At 47.5% G+C, this 26,550-nt stretch overlaps 1 protein-coding gene across 1 annotated transcript in view; it reads right to left on the bottom strand.

Moving 5' to 3' along the window:
- The window catches only part of OSTM1 (osteoclastogenesis associated transmembrane protein 1), a 93,050-nt gene extending 67,268 nt beyond the window's left edge, over positions 1–25,782 (bottom strand). The window contains exon 1 of the mRNA XM_085611207.1: positions 25,295–25,782. Within this exon, the coding sequence (XP_085467333.1) occupies positions 25,295–25,660 (366 nt within the window). The 5' untranslated portion in view covers positions 25,661–25,782. The remainder of the gene's footprint in view (positions 1–25,294) is intronic.
- Positions 25,783–26,550: the final 768 nt, after the last annotated feature.

Here is a 26,550-nt window from a genome sequence, read left to right as displayed (position 1 = left end):
GATGCTCGTGCGTGAAATCATTTTAGATGCGCAGATCTGCACAAAGAAATGTCCATTTCAGTGCCAGGACTGACAGACATACCTTCGCTATCATTTTATTTCTTTTACTTGGTTTGCAAAAACCACTTTTAAACAGAAGTGTTTTTACTTTTAATTATATGTTTATTACTTTTATAAATACATCACAGGCTTGGACCTATTGGCTTTGCAAATGCTTGTTAAAGCATTGGATGACATTCGGCTTACCACAGACACTGTGCAGCTGGATTCGCCCATCATAAGGAACAGCTGCCTCCTTTTGTATCCCTAATTTTACAGCTTTCCTCCCACTCAACTGGTTAGGGGTCTACGTGCTCAGGAACTATGTGCTCATTGCCACCTAGAGCATCCTACTTACATACAGTCTGCTCATGGTCCTCCTGCAGGACTGCTCAACACTCACGACTGACTGGCACACAGTGTAACCAGCATTTGTAACCAGCATCTTCATCGTGTAAAGCTTACATCTGTAATCAGATGCATTTTCTTTTCCCAAGAACCTCAAAGGCCATCCTGTGAACTTCCAAGGCTAGTGACAGAAATCTGAAAAAGAAGTGGAGGAGCAAACATTGTGGAAAAGGGAAAAACAGGTTGTGAGAGACCAAAAGATGGGCACTGAAGAAGATAATGACGTGAGGTCGAGTTAGCAGACTAAACCCCAGTCAAAAAGGGAAAGTCTTCAGCAAGTTGAGATCCTTGCACAGGGACACCTGAGAGTAAAGGAATGGTTGAGCAATGTCAGGATCCTGCCCTTCTGCAAACCAATGAGCCTGGGTTGGGACTGTAAGCCAGGCTGCGCTTACATGTCATGATGTTTTCACTTGAAGATATGCGGATAACCTAAAATCTGGGTCAATAGCTGAGTTCAGCCCACTAGCCATTGTACAAGATATAAGCTGACCCTTCTGGCTTATTCAGTGCTTACCTTTTATTCAAGGAGCTCTGCACACCATAGACAGAAAGACAAGATGCCAGAGGCAGATTACGTGGCTTTATCCATTTGATCTATACTTCAAGCCAAATGATTCAATTTGTTGCCATGATAAGAAAAGAAGGGCCCAATCTTCTGAGACCAGATGCCTTTGACATCTGTCCAGCTTGACCTGTCATTTCCTTTGTGAGCAGTGATTGATGGCAAGAGTGTGCCCATGTACTTCACTTACCTTGGCAACTTTGTAAGACAGACCATAGCAATCCAATGCCACTGTGAGGCCCGATAGCCTTTGGATACAGCAAGCGCAAAATATGCATTATCTGTAACAACAGAAAACGGTGTTGGGAAAACCCACTAATCCAGATTCTGCACTTAGCTATAACTGAATTAACTATAACCCTGATTTAGACTGTGCATCCAATGGGAAGCATGGAGAGGTTGTTAAGTGACGAGGTAGGCATTCATTCTAACAACTGTGTCATACAAGTTAGTAAATGTATTGACCATAACAGCTTAGTGCAAACAAAGTCATACTTCTCTTAAAAGAAAAGAATTCCTGGACACTAGATGTATTGGGAGTGATCGGTGTGTTATCTGGACTAGACAATGTTAGCTGTGGGGGGTTGATATCACCCAGTGCTGCGACCTCTAGTTTTCCGAAAGGGACAGTAAGTCTTACTGTCTAATTTGCTCAGATCCGGTCAGTATGACAGAATAATTTCTCATGGATGTGGGAAATGAGAGGGGCTTTGCCTGGCCAGAAGCCGATGACTATAATCTAGTCTGGGACTGAAGCCATTGCTAGGTACACATTTTCTTCCCGTTGATGAGCACAGTGGGGAGTGGGGTCGGGGACAGCGACAGCCACTGTTAAAAGTTATGCTCCCTTGTTTGAATAATTTACTAAATTGGGCAATCAAGGCCATGCTGCACCGTTCTGAATAATATTGCTGCAATTTAATGGATCGATAATGATTTGGCACAAGACAGGATCTAGGCTGTATTAGTGCCTTGATTCAATCAGGCTCTGTCGGTGTGCTCCAAGGTTGGTAAAATTCAACCTCCGAGGGTCTCTGCTACAGTTCCAGTGCCATAAACAATCAATTCTCCCATGCCCCAAACTGATTATTGCAAACTGCCAGCGTGGTGCACCCTCACGTCCCAACTCAGCACCGTAGAGTAACCAATGTGTCATACATACATACCAACATTTCAACACTGGAAAGTGGGAGATTTAGAAGAATGAAATAGGGGGGAAATACATTTTCTCCATTGACTTATACTAAAGTAAAACTAATTTTAGGCCAAAGACAGCTGAAATAAAGCCAATTTTGGATTTAAAATTTGAAAGTCTCCCATCTGAATCTGGTCTGTTGGCATGCAAAGCTGAAGTACCTCAAATGGTTACTAGATGTCCCTCTCGAGTAAGAACCTCCAAGTAAGTAAGAGCTTCAGAAGACCTTCGAAAAGCTGAGTGAGTGTGGTTTCAACATACAATTTTGCATGTACACTTTTGCTATTTTAACAAGCATTTTCAATTCAATAGGTCTCGCATTTACTAGAGTTTGAGCTATTGGCATTGTAAATGACAATGCCTTTTATTTACTTGTTGATTTTTAAAACATAAATAAAATGCATTATTATTTACAATGCCAATAGCTTAAACTCTCACAAATGCGAGACCTATTGCGTTGCAAAGGCTTGTTTAAACGAGTTTCTGGTCCTGCAGGCACGATGTGCAGCGCGCCATGCGCGCTTTTACTTTCAAATGGGGCTGCCCACACCACTTTTAGCTATTGCAAGGAGACGAGTAGAGAGGAAAGACCACCCTCGTAGTTTTTGGAAAGAATCCCGTGGTGGCATACAATAGAGAATTAAAGTAATGCTGCAAAATGTACTCAGGATTAAAATAAAATAAAGACAAACACAACGCTCTCAAAAAACGCTTAGATCCTTAGTATTGACATTCATGTGATTAACTAATGTGGAACAAGCGGCCGTGTGGCCGGGAAAGTAAAAGTGATCGCGATCAAACATCAAAGCGGCCGTGCAGCCGCGAAAGTGAAAGCAAATGGTGTGCAGGCTGCCAAATGGTGCGCGCGCCCGGCGCACATGCACTGTATTTGGAGGCCTGAAAGCACTCGTTTGCACTTCCAGATCCCCCATTTACAAAAGCTCTTGCGAGAGCAGCGCTAAAGCGCTGGCTCAGGCGAGACCTAAAAATGTGTGCTTATTTTTCATAGGAGAAATAAATATGCCAAAGTAGTTTATGATAATGAGCTAATACTACAGATCGCAAACATTTCTTTGTCTTTATATAAATAAGTGAAGAAACCCTACTAAACATAGGAACTAGCAGTCACTGACAAATACAAGTTCCTTAAAGTGTCTAAGATTGGAGAACTAATTTTAGGTGGCTGCATACATGCGCACAAGCACAAAGCAGTGACTCAAAGTGAAGTAAGCCGATGGCGAATTGGGCTGACCCGATGCCCTATACTTTGTGCCGTGAGAGGAGGGAGCATATTTTGATAGATATTTGAGCCGATCATTGGATAAAGAGTTGTGCAAAGGCCCCTAAATGCATGTATTTTTATTATGAACTTTGTAGAAAACATAAGGCTGGCAAGACAGCTAAATCTCTTTAGACCGGATCTAAAAATAATAATATTAATGATTCCCCTCTAGCCAGCAGTAGAGGCAAAAATGCTCCTGGGTGGGACAAAAACTAGAATCGGGAGGAAAGACATTGAATTGCAGGGAGAATAGTTTATGAAGGAAAGGGAAGGAAAGGTACAGAGAGTGGTATGAGGACAGGAGTTCAGGTATTTGTTTTTAATATTAAATTTGGGATAGGGAAGGGATGCCATGTAATGTATGGCTCCCACATTACTCCTCGGTATAGCAGTTGAAGGAGGGGCAGATGGTTTTGTGGGGGGTGGGATCTAAAGGACATAAAAATATAGATGGGTAAAAAGATAATTACGGGCATGTTTTTAACCTCAGGATTCTGAGTGACATTATATACATGCAAGATTTGCTCTTGTTTGAAATCACTCAGAACCCCTCTGTGTAAAACATCCTGTGTTATTCATGATTACCCATCTATAATTCTGTATGCCATGCATGGCTTCGATAGGAAACCTCCATCTTTACACCAGATTCTAAATCTGGTAACTCACTCATGGCATAGCAACAGTTGATAACAAAACTTGTTACCCACTGTTGCTATGCCATAGGATCCTTCCACGTTAAACTGACAGAGTTCTCTCAGAACCGGTCAGTAGTGCTCTGCATATCTACTTTGAATACAAGCATAAAGCACAGTTGCATGAGTGGGAAGAAAGGCAGGGAAGGTGTTGGAGTTTGGAGGAGGATAGCAGGTACAGTATTGTTTTCACATTTGGGTTAGACAGGAGAGGCCATGTTATGTATGGCTCTCCAATTACCCATTTTTAATTGTATATATTATCAAGAACAAAGTTACTCTAGTTGAATAAACAAGGACAATGCTGTTGGCTGGACAGACATTTAAAAGGTGGTGAATCATTATAACAAGATGTCAAAGAAGACGCAAGATGGCCGCGGGGAGGGAGCATTAATATCGAGCTCCCGATCTCCCGGGCACTGGCAGCACCGCGTACCCCCCACCATCCCTAGCAACGAAGAACGAACACTCACCGGATTATTCCCCGAGTGGGACAAGCCTGGATCGACCTCTCTCCGCCACCAAGTGAAGAAGTGACGAGGATCGGCGCCGCGTCACCCTCAGGTTGAAACTGACGCCTCATGGATGATCGGCGGCCTGCAGACCTCAATCGATCTCAGGACACCCATCTTGGACCCTCAAGAGTGATCGCAGTCTGATGACCGACACAGGCAGCATCCAACTGCAGAAAGAACTCAAAGAAACCGGACCCTCGAGAGTGACCGGCACAGGCAGCATCCAACTTCGCAGTTTGATGACCGGCACAGGAAGCATCCAACTTCATAAAGAATTCCTGGGATGCAAAAGGTGACCCTCGAGAGTGCCGCCAGCCCCGGACATGGACCACTCCCCGCACCTGGACCCGCGAAGTCTGCTATCCAAAGACAGAGCGCGAGCTCTCACTAAGCTCCGTAACGCCTGACCCTAAAATGGCCGCTCAATCAGGACAGCTTTCAAGGAAATTCGTGGCTAACGGGCTGCAGGCAATTCAAGGACATCCTGCAGCGGGCCAGAGAGAGCCTCGACCCTCCCTGATCTACAATCTGGCACATTAGGGACCTCAGGCAGCTGTATTGGAGCTACTGCAGAGCTCTGCAGTGCCTGTCCTTAAAATGGCCGCCCCACCGACACCGCACCGATTGCCAGAACCACGAATCTAACGGCTCACTCCTTAAGGACACCTCTCAGACCCATGAGAGTCCAGACAGCCCCAGACACAGACTGCTCCCCTCACATTGGCCAACAAGTGGAGTACTATTATGAAAAAGGATCGCAAGCTGCTCCAGAGCTACACAACGCCTGACTTTAAAATGGCTGCACAGTTTGGGCACTAATTGAAAACTCCTGGGAAATGGATGGCAAGCAATTTGTTGACACCCTGCACGGGGCTCAGGAGAAGCCTCGATCCTCTCTCATCTGCAATCTGTCACTATGGGGACTTCAGGTAGCAGTCTTTGAGCTACTGCAGAGTTCTACAGCGCCTGTCCATAAAATGGCTGCCCTGTTACAACGATAACCTGAACCACTGAACAGAAGGCCCACAGCTCAAGGGTACCCTGCAGAGGTCCCAAGAGAGCCCAGACAGCCAAGGCCAGCTAGGACCACCAGACTGATACCAAGGAAACCGGGAAACTGCTATACAAACTACTCAGAGCTCCACAACGGCCAGACGGCGCCGGTGTGTCCCTTTCACCCTGAATGCCCCCTGTTCCTGTGGATTCACCTCACCTTAATACAAATCTGGCCCCCAACAATGTGATACCTCTTTCCACTCAGACACCGTAGCACTTCCCTTTCTTGTAAACCCCACAGACGAGCCACTGACCAACCCCCAATAATGGCCTGGTGCACCCAAATCTGCAGCCAGGCACATAAATATCTAATCCAGTGCTATCATTGCTGCGACGGCAGCCCGCTGCATCCTTCTGCTGCAGCTCCCATCTACTCATTCAGCCTGATCTCATGGAGGCTATCCCATTAAACGCTCTTGGGTTACATAACTCATAATTCAACGTCTGGACAACAGAACCTAGCGCACACCCCTCTAGAAACCAAACTGACACAAGCCCCTCCACTCTTCTCTCTCCCTGCCCCCACAGTCCGTGTATTAGCAGCCAACCAACCCAACCCATAAAGAAGCGGTCTGACCTCGCTAGCAGTCCCGCCCCCCACTACATCCCCACCGTCCCCTGTTCTAACATAACGCACCCAGTCCAGAAGGAACCAGCCATACCACCAACTTAAATAAAATGCCTTCTACCATGTCAACGTACCCCAACCCCCTCACCTCACCCTATGTAAAACCGCACGGCCCGAACTCCTTCCTGATCAAACTCCCCCTCAACCTCTCACCCAAAGCGAAAAAAAACCACAAACTGATCAGGCAATACCCTGAATCACTATTTTCTGACCTATATCATTGCTCCGACAAAGGCCAAGTAAAAATGGACCGCATTACTCCCCATAGCTGCAAACTATCATTCTCTATCCCTAACCGCAAGGCGCGCTGTGGGAACACCTTTGTGACCATCTACTCCAACAGTACAGTTTTAATTCAGGCTAACAATGGCAACCTGGAGTCATTTGATCTCCTCTTTCCCTCTCTGAGGATTACCGTCATCCACACACAGCCTCCCCTCCCATCATTCCCCCTCTACCTGGACAACCAGTCCCCCCAGCAGAACATCCACACCATTCTTGCACCTGCTATCACTAACCCATACGCTCCTCCTCGAACCACCTCCTACACCTCTACCATCAAGAACAAGGCGCCCCCTCCTGCACTGGTCCGTTCCCTCGAACTCCCCCCCCCCCCCCCACCTGTGCATAACCCACTTCAAGCATTACCGGTCGACCTCAATACTCACTCTAAGTCTCCCAATCACCCTCCCATACCCACCTGCAAAAGAAAGCAACTACCACAACATGACCCTACCCACCCGCGCCTAACCCCATAACCCTAACCGACAACACTACAACTTCCAAAAGTAAGCACAACATGGTCAGATCTTCGCACGCCCGAGAAGACCCCACCCAGAATCCCCCCACTCCCCCCCAAGAAGAGACGGAGCGCCGGCTCTCCCTGATTGAAAGCCAAGTGGCTATTATAATACAGGGTCTGAACGACATCCTAAGCAACCTTGCTACTTTCCATACGCCCACCTTAAACCCCCACTCTATTCCTATCATCTCCAACCACACTCACCAAAGGCTCCCCAAGGCTCCGCGAACCAGCTGGACCTCATCCCCCCTCTCGAACCTTACTCCAAGACCTAATAGAACTATCGAAGCCATGTCTTCTGATGAAGCGACCGAGCTGGCCTCCTCGTAACACCATCCCCTCTACGCACATTCCCCAATCCTCGATTCAGGTAATCACTGGATTCAGAAGTGATCACTCCATCCCGAAACCCACTAGACCCCCACCTTCCCTCATCAACATCCCTACTGCCCCCCTAACAAAGGAACCAAAAAAAGAGACACCCCTGACCAACTGCATGCTCATAAACTGCAGATCAGCCACTAAACATGCCACAGAGCTAGCCGAATCCATCCTCAACCATGACATTGATATAGCCTTCATCACAGAGACCTGGCTAAATGACACCTCTCCTCCAATCATGGATATGCTTGTACCCCCGGGCTTCTCTATCATCAACAAAGATAGAAGAGACCAAAAAGATGGGGTCTAGCAATCATTCACAACAACAACCTGTCCGTGACCGAAATCAACACTTTCAACTACAACTCCTTCGAATGCCTAACCGCCAACATTAACACCAGCAACAATAAACCGCTATACTGTCATCTCCTATACCATCCTCCAGGCAACACGTTCACGGAACACCTCTCAGACCTGGTTGCCCACTGCTCTCTCCGAGATAGCAACAACCTAATTCTGGGCGACCTCAACCTGCACTTGAATGATAAAAACAGCGCACCAATCCAAAACTTGAACGAGCTATTACATAGCAACGACCTTACCCAGCACTGCTCAGAAGAAACCCACAACAAAGGAGCAATCCTGGATGCCATCATCGCCCAACACAACGCAATCACAATAGACCACATCCTACCGGTTGACTGGTCAGACCACCACTTAATCTATACCGCATCTCGCAAGCAATCATGTGCCAACCTCCCATCCAAGACCCCCCCACATGGACAAGAAACCTAACACAGATAAACATGGCCGAATTAGAAGAAAAAATAACCACCCTCCTCCCCATCTCCCAGGACGGTCTCTCAACAACAGAAATCACATCCCACTACAACACAACTATGTCCTCCATCCAAGACCAACTAGCCCCCCTGAAAGTGAAAAAAATCCAGGAACATCCCCTCCAGATCCTGGTTCAAGGACATTAACGACGAAAGGAGGCAGCTTAGAGCCACAGGACGTCTATGGAGAAAGAATCCCTCTTCTAGCCTCTGCGAGAAACTCAAAACAGCAAGAAGAAAGTACAAAAAACATATCAATACTGAAAAAAACAACTTTTTCTGCACCGTTCTTGACAATGCGAAAAACAGACCAAAAGAACTCTTTAACATCATCAAGCAACAAACTTCCAAATCCTCTACAACCCCAGCCCAGGCATCCAAAGACCTATGTGACAACTTCGCAAACTTCTTCAACGAAACAAATCAACAAGATCGAGCTATCACTCGACATCATCCTCTATCCCGCCTCCAAAAACTCAGCCCCAGCAATCGAAACCACCTCTAGCTCGCGCCCCACGAAAGCCTGGAGATCCTTCGACCCCGTACCTGAAGCGGAGATTCTCAAATTAATCTCCTCCTCCAAGCCCTCATCACACATCCTCGACCCTGTACCCTCCCAAATGACCAAAAAGCTGAAACTCTCCCTCGCACCACTATGGTGCGAAATCATAAACAGCTTCTTAAAAAACGGCATCATACCAGACTGTCTCAAAGTCGGCCAAGTCACACCACTACTCAAAAAGCCAGACCTAGACACCAATGACCTGAACAACTTCAGACCGGTTTCCAATCTCCCCTTCCTAGCCAAAATCCTCAAAAAATGCGTTCTCCGTCAACTGAATCAGCACATCGACAATATCAACCTGCTAGACCACCACCAATCAGGCTTCAGAAAAGGCTGTAGCACTGAAACCACGATCCTTAACATCGTCGATGACATCCTCAAGTCCCGTGACACTGACCAATGCTGCCTACTCATCCACCTAGACCTTTCGGCAGCCTTTGACACAGTGGATCACAATCTTCTCATCAAGGCTCTCAAAGACCGAGTAGGTGCAGATGAGGTGGTCCTTCAATGGTTCTCCTCCTTCTTTCACAGTCGCTCCCACAGGATAAAAATCAAATCCTTTACGTCCGAAGTACTCCCCGTCAACAGAGGTGTCCCCCAAGGTTCAGTACTCTCCCCTCCATTGTTCAACATATACATGGAACCCCTCACAACCATTCTGAAAAAAGCCGACATCCCCATCAACCTATATGCAGACGACACCCAGATCTACTTGGAAACCTCCTCCATCAACGACATTCTAAAACTCAACAACACTCTTAAAGAAGATCAACAATGGCTATCAAAAAACCAACTCAAACTCAATCAAAAAAAAAACGAAATCCTCCTCATCTCCAACAAAGATGAAAACCCACAAATTGTAGAGTGGCTGAAAGCAATCAACGGTAATCTCACCCTGGCTAACTCAGTAAAATCACTAGGAATGACCCTTGACAAGAAACTAACCATGACCAAACACATTAAGACCTTCGCGAAGAGTGCCTTCCTCAATCTGAAGCTTCTCAACAAAATTAAACCCTTCATCCCGCCCATGGACCTCAAACAAGCCACCCAATCACTGGTGTTATCTAGATGGACTATGGGAACGCAGTTCTCTCGGTACAGCTCTCTCCCACTTAGCGCCACTCAAAACAACTCTCAATGCTGCTGGCAGAATGGTCACCGGAGTAAAATAAATATGACCACTTATCTCCCGGACTCAGAGAACTAAAATAGCTCCCAGTGGAAATGCCTGCCAGCTGTAGAACTGCCTGCCTTACACACAAAGCCTTGCACGCAGGGAAACCGGAATAGCTGGCCTCCAAGCCCAAGAAAGCCGGCCAGTCAAGAAACCTCAGGACCTCCAACACCCTCTTACTTATCCCTTTGAAAACACGCAAGCAAAAAACTGCGGCACGTTCCTTCGCAGGAAACGCACCCAAAATCTGGAATTCCATCACGGTTGATATCAGGACTATTCCCTCCTTCATAAAATTCAAAAGACTCCTAAAAGACCTACACCTAAACCGTGCCTTCCCGAACTGAAATCCCAAACACAAAAGCCTGCACTCTGCAGCCACTAGGCAAATGCTCCATCACTCCCTACCTCATCCCCGTCCCCTAACCCCCTCCTCGTCCTCCAACTCTTGGAGGAAGACTTAGCCCAAGACTTTGTCCACACATCGAGACTACCTCGGAACCTCTCTACCTCAATGCGCACCTCGGACACACAGCACACTGGAACTTTTGAATACATAAGTTTACTTTTGTCTCTTTTGTGTGATTTTTTTACTATATGCTGTGAAGCGCTCCGATACCTTCGGGTCTGGCTAGCGCTATATAAAACTTCTTAAATAAAAAAAATTAAAAAATGAGTAAAAAAGTCAAAGCACAATTCCTCACAGGGTGCAAATTCCACGGCGCTGTTTTGTTTTTTAAAAGTATGGATTACGCAGACAAGATCGGTGGCAGCAAGTAAGGTATCAGAAAATACATTTTGTGATTTCACACATTACTATGTCCATTTAGCGCTACCAGAATAACATCAGGGTCATCTTTGTTAGTCCAGAGGACAAAACCATGTTTACATCCTTCTTTTGTATTGCTGTAAAGCCTTCTTGTCAGACTGGGCTGTATCCTGCACAATCTCTTCAGATTTGGTTACAGCTTTCCTTTTAGGCTACAAGTCCATAGCACTCTGTGGCCTGCACAGGCTCTTCTGCTTTGCAGGCAGGTAATAGCAGGCAACGGTGTTTTTGTTATGATTCGTGTTCCCTGTTAGATTTTAGTATTCAGAGTTAGCTCTGAAGAGGGTTAACCAATGTTTCATGTCCACGTAAATACCAATTCCAGTCTCGGACTTTTGTTTAATAACCTCCTAATTAACAAACGGGCATGGCTGGATTAAGTATCAGAAGATTATGTACGATGGTTATGTTGCTGGACTCGGTCATCATCTGGGAGTTATTGGTGAGATGTATATCTATGTTATGTGCAACAGCTCAGTTATTGTTGTTCAAAAACGGAATAAATAAAGTAATTAAAACAAAAAGCATCAGAAGATGTGTTGCTCAGCTACTCAGACTGCTCTTTGCTCCTTATCTTTTTATGTCGATACGAACTACTGTTTCTCTTCTAAATCATAACATTTTAATTCTACATTACACACACACATCATCCTAACTCTAGCCTGACATTACATCAATACATTTCTCCGCCTTTTTTTTTTTTAACAGAAAGAAAGATAAAACGAAGAAAAATAAGAGTGAAATTAAAAGTATGCAGTCACATGCATCAATGTAGGCTTTTGCGATTCCTTAATTGCGATTATTAAGGAATCGCAATTAAGGAATTGCAAAAGCCTACGCATGTAGGAATCGCTATAAAATGAGCGATTCCCAAATATTCCTTAATTGCAACTCGCAAATTGCGAGTCGCAATTAAGGAATACCTTCCAATTCATTCCTATGGGCCTACTGGCCCATAGGAATGAATGGGAGATTGCATGCGCAATTTGCAAGTACCAACAGGTACTCGCAAATTGCGCATGCAATTTCAAGGGTGTCAAAAGGACACCCTGTTGCACTCCTGAAATTGACCTGTGAACACACAAACAAGTCCCAAGGGCATGTGTGTGTGCACACATGCCCCAAGGGCATGTGTGTGTGTGTAACCTACAACTTTGAAAAATGCACTTTAGTTCAACTTTATGGTAATTTGCACCCCCTAGTAGCGAAACCGCTATTTTAAAGTGGTTCTTGCATTGCATTTAAGGAATCGCAAAATGCGATTCCTTAAATGCAATCGCAATTTGAGAAATTGCAATGGATTGTGGATTCTCAAATTGTGAGTGCCTTGAACCTTGATGCATTGCAAATGCCATTTTTGCGGGCGCAAACCGCCGATTTTTGAGAATCGCACCGTTTGCGCTGGCAAAAATGGTTGATGCATGTGCCTGATAGAGTCTTAAATAATGCTAACAATGTTCAACTGATCATTGTGGTTTATATATAGCTCTTGCAGATCTTCTGATCAGAATATTAAGTACCAATTGGTCATCACTTTGCTTGTTTTTCTATTCATTAGCTCCCAATTGATATCTCTTGAAAAATGTTTTATTCCTGATTCTGCTATCATCTTGTACTATAACTGCTGATCCATGTATTTTCATCACCTTTAATGGAGATGAGTGAAACCTACTTTGAGATTTTCTTGTCTATCGCCGTTTTACCAACAGTAGATCTCTCACTTGAAACCCTTGCTCCTGAATGTTCTTTTTGCGATCTGCAGAATACTTCATCTTTTCTTTAACGTCTTTGTCTCTCTTCACAATTTCATCATGGTTCTTTGGCAGACTTGTCAGGAGATGTGGTAGACGGATTTGTCGCGATTGCCCAAACATTAATTTAGAAGGTCATTTTCCTGTAGATCCATGAGGTGTATTTCTATAATCACGGAAGACTTGACACAAAGCCTGGTTTATAGAAATTTAAGATAGTCTTGCTCCTTGGATAGCTTTTTTAATAGTGGCCATTAACCTTCCCACCATTGTATCTGCTTGAGGCCACATTGGAGTTATTTTCTGGTGTGTTTTTCCCATATAATTCATGAACTTTTTAAACTCATTCCCACTAAAAGGCGGTCCATTATAGTTTTTTAATACATCTCTAATTCCCCATGTAGAGAAAATGTCATTCAAAACAGGAAGCATTGCCACGAGCTGAAGTTGGCAATATCACTTTTACAACTGGAAAGAAAGAATATTCATCAATTATGGCAAATAAATAATGTCCAGAATCTAAAGGTCTATAAAAATCTGCTGCCAAATTAGTCCAAACCATGTCCAGTAATCTGGACATGTGCAACTCTTCCATGTTCCTTTCTTTAGTAGTACAAGGACATGTTCGTACAGACTCTTCTACTTGACAATATAGTCTGGAAACCACTTTTTTAATTGTAAAACATGATTTGTCGGCGATACCCCTCTGTGATTTTCATGTGATAAATCAATTACATGTTTCTGCAAACTAAGAGGAATAACCAATTGTAGCAGAATTGCACAAAGTCCAACAGAACTAGCTTCCACAATCAGTTCAGGGCAAAGTTCTGGATCACAATATTTTAAGTTTGCTGGGTTCAAGCAGATTTATTTGTTGCTCAGCAGCTCAGACTCCTCTCCACTCCTTATCTCTCCATATTAACACTAACAACTGTCTCTCTTCTAAATCATAACATTCCAAGTCTACATTCCACGCACACATCATCTTAATTCTAGCCTGACATTACATCCGGTATACCCGGTGAAATTAATCATCTGTTAAGCCTATTTCTGTACATATACCAGTTATGCCTGGCTAATTAAAGTAACATTCATTGCACTTAACAGAGTTCCTATAGCATGCACAGCTTGAACTGTGAATAATGCGGAGTACGTTGTTAAAATATAACAATCACCCTGTTTGTAATTATAGCTGACATTTTGTAATTCAAACACTTCATAAATGTCTTCACTTAATCATAAATGCGCAAGGCCTACTATGTGCATTTATTCGAGATTTTTAATGCTTTTCCCCCTAGCAACCACTGCTGGACGTCAACGTAGAAAAAAGGCCTCTTTAAGCATGTGCGATTATCTGAGATTGAAGTGGTCTGGTATAAACTCAACACAACTACAAAGTAAATCAATAAACAAAGTATTTAAGAATAAATAATGCACACAAGTTCATGTCTTATGATCATCTGCTGCATGCATGCATGGCCATCTTTCATTCCCGTATTTATACATTTATTAAACATGGTTTAAAGGGAAGGTTAGGCTCTAAAATTGACACAACAGGCTCTCCATCTGATCTGAGCTGTGGCCAATGTTTCCTTTGTTTCTGATAATCGAATGTATTGGTCAGCACCTTATGGTTATTCAAGTAATGACAGTGATCAAATGATCTTGCAAATCAAATGCTAACAATGCTTCTGCACAGTACTTTGTAAATCTCTTTTATTGATGCCTTAAAAGCCAATTGATCAATGATAATAATGGCTCTGGACTGATAAAGCTCCAAAAGTTTATCAATTAGTAGACAGACTCAGACGTAAATAAATACCTGGCTGATCTGTTAATTAATCCAATTAAGCAGCTGAATAATAGCCTTTTTAAGTGCAGCACTATGAAAGGATAAACAATACGTCATTAATCTCTCCATAAATACACAAATTGTTATTTGTAAAAAATAGGCTTGCCAGTATTTTGGAAAAAATGTATTTTGCCTCTGAAAAAAACAGTGGCAAATATAGGTCATAGATGGCCTGACACATTCCTCCCACACATATGCACCATTTAAACAATTTGTTGCATTTCTGTATGTCACACACTAGCTACAACTACAAGGAAGAACAAGATCATCTCTACAAAGGAGTCTTGCTTGAACATCCGGTTCCAGAGGAGGTAATGGCAGATGTCAATAGCCATGCATTGGATGAAACACAGGGGTAATTATCAATTGAGCGAAGGGATCAATATGAAAATGAAACAGATCCTCCAACTACAGGGGATGGGAAGATGTTCACAGAATATTGAAGACTTTCGCACCTCTGGCTTTGGTGGGGTAGGAGGACACATTCTTGAAGCCTGGCTACAATAGAAAAGCAGACTCCAGCACAAGCAAAGAGCAACCTAGTCTCTTAGATATCAGTCTACATCAGAGCAGTGCACACCAAAGCAGCCAAAAATGCAGCGGGATCTTACCAACATCTTAAAATTACTGGATGTCAATGGAAGTGATTGAGACATTTTCAGGAGATTCCAAGTCCTAGGTTGATCTAGATGCCTTGAAAATACAAGCTGGAGTTCAACATTTGTTATGGGCCCTGAATCCCCAAGTGTGTATACTGGATACCCTCTCATGTCTCTGGGAGAATGGGCAGCTAAATGTATTGATCTGGTACTTCCATTTCGGACCAAATTGTCTTGGTTCCAACTCCTACACTCTTTCTTCTTCCCCCTGCCACTCATGTCGACTTGATTCCAACTTCAGATCATGCCGAGGCTTCACCTTAAGAATGATGTTTGAGAGGCAGTAAAGAGGTAGGGTTCTTGCTGTAAAATAAACCAGACGTCCCTCTACGCTTAGCATCTGTGCTGATTAACAAGTCCCCTCTGAAGCTCAGTGTTTAAACTAGAGGCCTACATTTAGCCTCCACTGATCCTTTAATCTCTGTTGGATGAGTCCAGAAAAGGTAATGTGATGCTAACTGTAAGGAAAACAAGCAGTGATTGACACATTCCGATATTCCTAGAGCTCCTTGGACGATATTAAGCATTACTACGTTATCTTGTATTTCCTTGTCTACCTAATTTCAATGAGATTTTGCACCCTCGAAACCACCTCTGATGTTGCAGTTGCTGTAACAAGCATCATCTTTTTTAAATTTTGAAGAAGTTCCTCGAGATGCTTTCAGTCATAACGGTCGTTTTAGTGGCAATGACTTCGGTCAGAAACCTAGGGCAAATAAGAGCCCTCTTAAGAAGAGAACTCAACTGAGCCGTTCCCTGATGCTTTAGCTTTTTGGAATGGTCTCTCTTGCCTGCAAAATGTTTATTTCAGCTTGCACTTAAGTTGGGACTCACCTTTGATTTCCTAACCCTTTGATTTTAAGAGGAGGTTCTCCACTGGTAAGAAACCCACAAGGCCGTCTGTTAAAAAAAAAAATCTGAGTTTGTAAAGAATGGCACTCTACTAAAAATAGTATCACCAGGGGAGGAGCCAAGATGGCGACCGGGACGGCAGCGTAGACTCCCGGCTCCGTGAACCTCCGCATCCCGCACGGATATCCTGCACGAGATCCTCAACCTGTGCTACGCGGTCGTGTTTCTGAAGGAGAGTGGCCCCCGACTGAGTGACTCCGAGGTTTCTGGCTGCGGTACCGCCGGAGAAATGAGCATCTGAACTTTGCGGCCTGTGCGGCCCCGGGGCCGGGACCTCGAGTGGACGCCGTGGCCGGGTGGCAGGTCAACAACAGCGGTCTGTTGTGACTGGGTGGAGTCGGTCCACCGGAGCGGTGCCAAACTCGGCCTACATTTCGTCGTGGTCGTTTCTATTGTCAAGCGTAGCGGACCGGGTGCATGCCCGGGGGTGCAGCTCTCAGAACCTCCGGTGGCTGACCCTGCCTTTGATAGTGAGCTGCCCGGCCGCCGCCCGTATCCTGCCCGGATCATTGCGGGCCGCCCCCGGATTTCTACGGGAGCTGGTCCGTGGTGGGGACGACTGTTGCCCGTGACCACGCAACGGATAACTTTTTGCCTGCCCCCGGAACCAGGTCACCGGCGACGTGGACATCGAGACGCTTGTCCCGGGGTCCCGGCCCCGGTGAGGGTCGGGCATACTTGGCGGCCATCTTGTTGCGATGAAGCCTACCATCCTGTCCGCTGGGTCGCAGCGGGCTTGTGAAAGTGCGACTTTTGGGAGTGTGGCGGCGCGATCCCAGAGAGCTGTGCTGGGGTACGGCGACCTCCTCGAGGCCCTTGGTGCTCTTCACTCCTCCTTGATCCATGGTGTCGGGGTCTTGGGGAGTAAGCTCAACGGTGTGGCGTCGGCGTTGGAGCAATGGCGACCCGCCTGTCCGCACGTACACAGGGACTACTCACACTGCGCACAGGAGGAAACTTTGGCGGCCACCCCTGAGGTTAGTGCACAGCTGGACACTCCGGCCAGTATGCTACAGTGTGTTCGTCCAGTTGAGGGCCTGATCTGTCCCGGAGGCGCTGGCCCTGAGTGGGATGTGGTAGCCTCGCCCCGTACGTGCCCTCCTGCGACCCAAGGACAACTCCAGCAACTATTGTCTGCTTTGGCTGCTTCTGCCTTCCTGGACCTTGAGTGCAGTGCATATCCTGGGGCAGCACTGGGAAGCCTGTTTCTCCACGCTGCGGACTGTGTTGATGCTCAGAGACTTCCATCCCACCTGTATGCGTCGCTTCTCGGACGTTTTTGGACAATCCTCTACCTTGGAACATCGGATATGGTGCTGGGTCGAGGGGTAGGCATGGGCAGAATTCCAAAGAGTGGTCAGGGATAAGGCTGATCCTTCAGGGGTGGTCATCTAGTGGACGGGCGGGCTTAGGGGTTGCGTGCTCTCCTGGCATAGCTAACAGCATAATAGGTGCATAATGCTCCCCATCTTTCTTTGAGAAGATCGATTTTGTGCTGTTTATTGTTCACCTTGGGGGAAACTTACCGTGCGGGAGGGAGAAGCCGGGGGTATGTTTTGAAGGCCCTCCTCCAGTTTATTAATACCCTCTCTACCCCCCCCCCGTCTGGTGGGGTTCTTTTCCTACTTCTTTTTCCCTATTCTTCTATATTTCGGGTCTGGTTCCAGGGCGACAGGCACACTGCTGGGGGGGGGGGCCGTACTCATCTGCAGAGGTGCAGGGTGGGGGGTTGGGGGAGGGGATTCTTTAGTCTTTTTTCTCTTTTTCCATGGCCTCCTTTTTCTTCTCTGTTTCTTTTTGTTTTTCTTTTCCTGGGATCAGCGTGATACACTTCCTTTGCTATGACTCGCTGCCGCTTCATGTGTACCACAATTTCCGGGGTGCTTTCCGGGAGTTCTGGCGGGGGACTGTAGGCACCACTGCTTACGATATTCTTCCCCATCCTGATGTTCTTGTGTTTGCGCCATTGACCTAACAGATTGCTGTAAATCGTTTCTGTCTATTACTCTGCATAACTGTAATTGCTGTTTGAAAATTGTCTGGCACCTGATCCTTCTGCCTTGTTTTATCATAAAATGAAAACCTTTTTCTCCTGGTGCCCTACCTACGCTGTTCACAATATTAGCATTACGATTCTCCTCCCCGAAGTGCTGCCTGTGTTTACATTTGCCTGTTTTTGCTCTGATTGCTTAGCGGCCGGCCCCGGGGGGTTGTAGGCCCATACCTGTTCGTGATTGAACTGTCAATAAAGGTTTTCAAAAAAAAAAAAAAAAAAAAAATAGTATCACCTGAATCTGTTCTTAGCAGGAGGATAGGTTTGGCGAATTCTATAGTTTGAGAGTTTGCTACAGTTCCATTGCCTCCCCAGCTGCAAGGTTGCCCTGTTAGAGTAGTTTCTCCATGTACAGTTTTATGACGAATTACTGATTGCAAGTGAGCAATTCTCAGGAGTATACATGCCAGTTGTTCAACAGCAACTACTTTATCACATTTACTTTGACCTGCTGCTACTTTCCACCACTTTGACCTGACCTCTATTGTCTAACTATTCCAACTGTTGGCCGAGTTGATATAAGGGCCTTGTTTATGTAAGGGTGTCGGAAAGTAATGGTATGGTGAAGTAATGATTTGGGGATATAAAGGAGATGGAATATTTCTTGAGGCTTCTGCATAAGGTTTTTGGGTACTATCCTGTTTCATGCTCCGTATTGATTAAAATATGGGTGGGTACAGAAGGTAGTTACAGTTCTTTATTGGCTTTACGTGTCACAACATATTACGGAAGCTCTTATGCTTCCTAATTTTCATGAGAAATGTCACCCAGGTCCTCCTCGAGTGTTGCAGTGAAGATTTTATTGTTGAAATGATATAAATTAGAGGACTTACTGCCGCTGTTTTACCCCTTCGTGGACCGAGTGCTTGACGGGTTGGATTTTTTGTATTCAACGCCAGTATCGTACTAATCACGGATGTGGGACGTTTATGACTTTCTAAACTTACTGGTTAAGTGGTTAGTGAAGTTATTTACTAACTTTCACCTTTGCTTCGTTTGTGTAAAGTGATCGGGCGCTAGGCCCACATACTTTAAATAAGGAGCACACAGACACTCAGTATGATGGTAGTTAACTGGCCACGAGCACGTGCGCTCGGACCCTTTTATTGTCAGGGTCACCTGACTGGTGACGCCTGTGGTGGGGGTGGTGTTCAGTGTGGGTTACAGCCTCTGAGAATCACTAGAATGTATCCAGCCGGATACTACATCCTTCCCAACTTTGGATAAAAGGAAATATATGAAGTCCAACCTGTAAAGAAAACAGACACCCAAAGTATATCACAAGTGGCATTACCTTCAGGCCGCCGGCTCGGCGGTGTTGGATTTCTTGAGACCGACCTGGTATATCAGTAACAACGTCTATGTACAAAAGTCCTGCATCAGGATACTGGGAGCTGTGATGAGATCCACTCTGTGATGTTTCTTGTCGTGAGATTTCTGCCTGGAGGTGACATGCTTGATGTTGTTCCTGTAGCTTGACGGCCAAGCTACTTCCGACTTGCCTCTCTCACTTGGGCTCCTCTCTCACCGGAGCCTCGGGTGGGCTTTCCTGCTGGGCGGCCATGGGACCGTGTGGACTGTGCGGGCTCCGCGTGTGCCGCGCTAAGGCGTCGCTTCCGAACTGCCAACGGGACTCACAGCCTAGTCGCTCACGTGTCCGCCAAGGGTTGTGTCTCCATCTCGGTGTTCTCGCCGTCAGGAATCTGGTTCCATGTCTTCCTCTCAGTGTCGCTGGAACACGAGGCTCCAGCTGTGGCCTCCGTGCATCCTGTGCATGTCAAGGAGTTGCTGCCGAACATCTCTCCCATTCGGACTCCCATTTCACGGGAACTCCGCCGAGGTACCTTGCCCCTGGATTTCCACTTAACCGCGTGGGCTGTGCGGGCCTTCGTGTAAGCCACGCGTAGGGGGTCGCTTCAGAACACCCAACAGGGCCACGGCCTAGTCTTGCTTTATCCCAAGGGGTGGATCTTCTAATGGTCGGTTCTGCTCTACTTCCGTATGCTGCAAGCTGACAGGGGTGCACAGACGGTTCCTGGGTGACTTGCCTTCTTGGACTCCGATTGTCTGGAGTGTGTGGATTCACCCAGGTGTTGTGCTGCTCCTTGGTGGTGTTGATGAACTCACCATTGTTCTTCGCTTGGGCAGCAGGCGGCGGTCTGATGTCTCGGGGTGTTCTCATCTTGTGACGATGCGAGTACTCTGCCCGGTCACTTCGCCTCTTCTTCCCCTGCACGCCTGTGGTGGTTGTCTGCCCTGTGGCGCTGTGCCACTGCACCTTCCTCCTTTGCAGGGTGACGTCCTGTCATCCTCTTATCTTCTGCTTCTCTTCTTTCTCCGTGGCGTCTTACCACTCACGCTCTGTCTTTTCTTTCCTTCCTTCGCGACGCGGTCTGGTCTTCTCTCATTCTTTTTCGCCCTAACCAGGCTTCTCCGTGTAGCGTGCACTCTACACGTTTCCCTCTGGTCTTGTCCAAGCACTAGGACACGGTCTTCCCTTCGCTCTGTGACTGGACCGGTCGTCGCGACCTGCTTTCCTTCGACTATTTCTAACTGCTAGTTACTGTTGTTGAACTTCTCGTCCGTCTCTTTCTGGTCCTCTTCGCGGACCTCTCCTGGGGTCCTCTTCACAGACATCCCCTCGGTCGTTCACTTCACGGACTTCTTCTCCATTCTTATCGGACCTCTTGTCAGGTCTCTCCGCTCTCTCTTTGACCTCTTCGTTGGTCGCTTCGCTCTCTGACCTCTTGTAGGCAGTCGGCGTCTTTGCGACCATCTGGCTGGTTGGCTTCTTCCCTCTGGAGACCATTTGGCTGGTCGGCTTCTCCCACCTTGCGACCATCTGGCCGGTCGGCTTCTCCCACCTTGCGACCATCTGGCCGGTCGGCTTCTCCCACCTTGCGACCATCTGGCCGGTCGGCTTCTCCCACCTTGCGACCATCTGGCTGGTCGGCTTCTCCCACCTTGCGACCATCTGGCTGGTCGGCTTCTCCCACCTTGCGACCATCTGGCCGGTCGGCTTCTCCCACCTTGCGACCATCTGGCCGGTCGGCTTCTCCCACCTTGCGACCATCTGGCCGGTCGGCTTCTCCCACCTTGCGACCATCTGGCCGGTCGGCTTCTCCCACCTTGCGACCATCTGGCTGGTCGGCTTCTCCCACCTTGCGACCATCTGGCTGGTCGGCTTCTCCCACCTTGCGACCATCTGGCTGGTCGGCTTCTCCCACCTTGCGACCATCTGGCTGGTCGGCTTCTCCCACCTTGCGACCATCTGGCTGGTCGGCTTCTCCCACCTTGCGACCATCTGGCTGGTCGGCTTCTCCCACCTTGCGACCATCTGGCTGGTCGGTTTCTCCCACCTTGCGACCATCTGGCTGGTCGGTTTCTCCCACCTTGCGACCATCTGGCTGGTCGGTTTCTCCCACCTTGCGACCATCTGGCTGATCGGCTTCTCCCACCTTGCGACCATCTGGCTGGTCGGCTTCTTCCACCTTGCGACCATCTGGCTGGTCGGCTTCTTCCACCTTGCGACCATCTGGCTGGTCGGACTGGTCGGCTTCTTATCTCTTGCGACCATCGGGCTGGTCGGCTTCTCCCTTTCGCGGGTCTTCGTGCTTCTGGTGGTTCGCTCAACCACCTCTTTTTCTCCGCAATCACGTTGCTGTAGCGCGCTTCTGATGGCACTCTTCCGTTTACCTCATTGGATGCACTTGCTGTGCATTCCTTTCCTTCATTTATTTCTGGAGCAGTGTCTGCTGTTTCTGCGCACTTGCCTGGTGCTGAGTTCCTGAATCACCGTTAGTTTGTTTAGTGGTGCTCCTGACTTTTCTTCCTGCTGCAGTGACAACCTGTGGCCACCAGGTACCACTGCACTCTCTGGCACTCTCGGTGTCAGCTCGGTTCAGTGCTTCTGGTGGTCTGCGCCACCACTCCTTCGACCTGCTTCTGGTCACCCCTTGTGTGCGCTAGTGACTGCGCCCTTTGTTTCTTCTTGGGGTTCCTCTCGCTGTGTCTCTTAAACTGCGGGGTACTTGCTTACTGCTGTAGTGACCAATCCTCGCCAGTGTGCGTCGTCGCATGGTTTTCCTTGCACCTTGTTAGCTTGTCCTTTGAATACCTTATCAGGACACATGCGGGGTCTGCCCCCCATCCGCTTATGCTGTTGCACATTTCGCTGTGTCATCCGTTGCGTTCCCGGTGTATTACGCTTTCCTTCGTGTACTGGGAGTGCAGTAAGGCGTGCGTTCATATGTGCTTTGCATAGTATTGCTTTCTTCTGTTCATGACTTTCCTTGGAGGCAGCCCCCTGCCAGCAGGATGGCTCTCCGCTGATTAGCTCTGCTCCGTGGGTCACAAACAGCCTAGGAATTGTCTCTCCTCTGGCCCTCACTGCAGGCCACAACAGTTAGTCCTTCGTTCGCTGCGTATCACTGCTCTCATTCCATTCTTGTTCTATTTTATTTCTTTAAGGTGCGCTGTTGCACCAAAACCACTAGGTGGCAGTGCTGCTTTTTTTTTTACTCCCTTTTTGCCATGCCCGGCAGTTTCCCTCAACGTTGCAGGCTTTGTGCTCACTGCCTTCGTGGAGGAGCACCTTCACCGGATGGCTGCTACTCACACGACCTCACCAGGACCTCTCCACACTGCGGCACAGTCTTCCCTCTATGTGGTGAGTGTCTGGCATATTTTGTTTTCGTTTGTGTGCATTTACTGGGCGCTGCTGCTGCGGAGGACGGCCTGGTCCTTCCCAGTCCCTGCAGGCCCCTCGCGCTCGATTCCTGTGGGGCAGGGGAGAGGGGCACAGACGCCGGAGGCTGCTCCCCGACCCTGCACCACGTCTGCTAGCAGCTCCTCCACGTCTTCTCTCACCCGCTGAATTCCTCTTTACGCATGCTGAGTGGGGTTGGCTTAAGTTCGGCGCTGGCCCCCAGCAGTCATTCAGCATACTCTTCGCCCCTTGCAGCAGGCCCTCTCTAGTCTCTGGCGGCGCAGGCGCTTCTCTCCTAAGCCGCGGGCAGCACACACTCTTCTGGCTGCTCCCCCTCCTACCCGCAGCAGCATCATCCACTTCCTAGGCTGCGCTGGTGGGGGTTAGGGCCGCTGCTATAACTTCCGAGCCCCTCACAGGTCAGTGTTCGTTTTCGGCCATATAGGCGGGGTGGGCTCCCACTGGCCTCATAGCGCTCGGGGCATACAGCGCTTCGTCGCGGGGGCTTAAGGAGCGGGGTGGGCTCCCGCTGGCCTTCGTTCGCTCGGGGTCACTTCTTTAACCCCACAGCCCCTCGCTCACTCACCTGGCTCGCCGCCTGCCTGGCGGGTCATCGTGGCCGATGCGGGTGGGCTCCGGTTGGCTGGCGCTTCTCCCCCACGGCACTTCCACACCGGGGGCGGCTCACAGCAGGCTCATGAGGTGCGGGTGGGCTCCCGGTCACCTCGCTTCACGCCTGGGGCTCTGCACATGCCCGCAGGCGAACAGGCGCACAGGCGCTTCTCTCACCTGCTCGGGGGGAAGAGGGGGGTTCCCTTCACGCAGGCAGCTCTCTCTCCCTTTTCCTTATCGGCTGGGCTGCTGCACGCACGGGCGCAGCCCCCTCATCGCCATTGTAAAGTGTTCGGGCGCTAGGCCCACATACTTTAAATAAGGAGCACACAGACACTCAGTATGATGGTAGTTAACTGGCCACGAGCACGTGCGCTCGGACCCTTTTATTGTCAGGGTCACCTGAGTGGTGACGCCTGTGGTGGGTGTGGGTGTTCAGTGTGGGTTACAGCCTCTGAGAAACACTAGAATGTATCCAGCCGAATACTACAGTTTGTAAAATGCACATTCTAAAAATCGCACTTTTTGAAGAGTTAAACACTTCACTGACATCAACTACTAACATCATTTACACGTTAGGTTTATTTTGGCTTCAGTACATTTTGAAGTTGCTACGTTATGGTGACTAACTTGTGACACATACAAGACGGTAATGGATGTTGTAAAACTATTAAAACCCATAAAAACAGGAACTATCCCGTTCAGTGAGACGTGTCTTCCTCTTTCAGTTGGTCACAACCAGTAATCCAATGATGTGACTGCGCAATACAATCATTTACAGAAAGAACATATGCATTAAATAGAAGAAACAAGCACATTTGCGAGAGTTTCAGGTATTGGCATTGTAAATGACAATGCCTTTTATTTATCTGTTTTGATAATTAACACATAATTAAAAGACATTGTCATTTACAATGCCAGTAGCTCAAACTCTTGTAAATGAGAGACCTTTTTCATTTCAAAGAAGCTGTCACCATTATCCCGGGCTGCTTGAAAAGTGAAAGTGCGCATGGTGCGCTGAATGTTACAAGAAAGCATGTCATGCCTGTAGTAGGAGAAACTCATGAAAGAAAATAGTGCTTACAGACTAAATAAGACATACTGTGTAACAGAAGTAAAAGGGCCAGTCCTCATGGGAGGTTACAAATGAAGACAAGGAGGTACTAACAAGCCTATTAACGAATCAGAAGCCAACATGTACAAAGGACAATGTCCACCCGTCACCTGTTTAGTAGTAAAATACAGCCTTATTTGAGGTACAGGGGATCTCTCACAAACCTGGGCTCCGGTGCACTGCACCTGCTGCACTAATGATGGCTACGCCTCTGCTCAGCGAACGAGCCATGTCCCACAGTTCAAATCTACCATCTGCCTCCTTCAATAGCATTCCTCTAAACTCCCACCATTCACTCATACATTGTAATGCCAATCTTCCGGTGTTCTCTCCTATACTCATGCCAGCCGTTGAAAGCCATCTCCTGACTTATCTCAAATGAATCCTTCTGGCTTTACTAAACTACACCTTCTTGACTTCTCCACCCCTAACCATCTACCGTTCTCACCACCCCTCTCCTCCTTGCCCTGACCCCACAGCCTTATGCTTCCCTGCCTTCACCCGTCCCTACCTTTGGCCTACTCTAACCACCCACACCTTACCCGCAGCCTTGATCTTTAGCCTGCCCACCATCCCTTAGCACTTACTTCCTTAGCGTCCTCCTCCTGCCCGTTCTCTTCTCTCCCTCTACTTGCCCATACTCTCCACCGCACTTACCTCCTGCTCGAGTGCCAAGGAAAGGTTATGCATCTGCTCCTGCAGCAGGTTGTACTCGGGCTGACAACTTTGGCAGGGGCGCGTGGGCCGGGCGCTGAGCATCAAGCAGGCGCTGAGGGCGGCGCTGCTGTTGGCCAAGGAGCGTAGAAGGTCGCAGCAGGGCTCGGGCTGCAACATGAACGGACTAGAAGAGCTGCACTGTACAAGTGGACCGTCCCCGGAACCAAGACAGAAAGCGGCGGCGTCAGAGGCGCTCAGCAGGGACAGCGACAACTCCTCTGTTTGCGTCAGCGTGGAGACATACCGGCTCCATCCAGATGCAGAGCCCAGGAGCGCCTCTACCAGCAGGAGAAGCAGCGGCACCATCCTCGCAGCCCTGGAAATAACTCTTCCGCCCGAGACCCACTGAAAACAGCCCGGGACACTCACTTCCCAATCATCCCGTGCTGCTGCTGTCAATACGAGCACGTGACCACTCAGCTGGCATCGTTACTGACACCATGGACACAAACGAAGGACTATCAAAACTTAAACATGAAGCGGCCATGTCGGATTGGTTTTACTCTTCCAAGCAATGAGTAGCAAAGACAAAATCAACATTTAACATCTTGACTGCTAAGGCTTCCAACACCAAGTGCTAAGTCTTTTTTTGAATCTCGGGGTAGCTTGAGCCTAAACCATCATTACTTTTTATTTTCCACTAAAAGTATCTATACCAAATTAGCATTCTTTTTGTACAACATCCTAGGGATTCTAAAGGTATCCAGGGTTTGTAGATTCCCACATGCCATTAGACCCGATTGAGGTGGAAGACTCCAGATTTTTAAAGGCTAAAATGGGTTTATTTTTTTGTTTCCTGCCTAAAAGCTTGTCTGCTTCAATCATACCAACATTTTAGAGTAGGCAAGTAGGAGATATAAAAAAAACACATAGTCGGGAGAATTTATTTTGCCAATTGAGTGAAGCAGAAGCAATCTGTCTGAATCAGATTGTAGCTTCCTCCCCAGCCCGGGAGCATGCAAAGAAATATGCCACACACAGAGCTTTGTAACAGACGTCTTTATTCCTCAGCATACGATCACACACTGAACTCTCATTACTAGCCCTTCCAAGTAACACACATCAGGGGCTAGACTTATGCATTTTAGTGGGAGTGTCTGCATCATCATACTAAAATGCATTAGTCACGCATTACTGATCGTCACCAGAACGTGGGTTGACAGGCGCACCAGGATGAATAATAAAGAAGAGCAGTA

This window comes from Triturus cristatus, chromosome 6 (assembly GCF_964204655.1).
Source record: "Triturus cristatus chromosome 6, aTriCri1.1, whole genome shotgun sequence".
Lineage (NCBI taxonomy): Eukaryota > Metazoa > Chordata > Amphibia > Caudata > Salamandridae > Triturus > Triturus cristatus.
The sequence above is the reverse complement of the archived record's forward strand: the minus strand, read 5'-3'. Positions and strand labels throughout refer to the sequence as shown.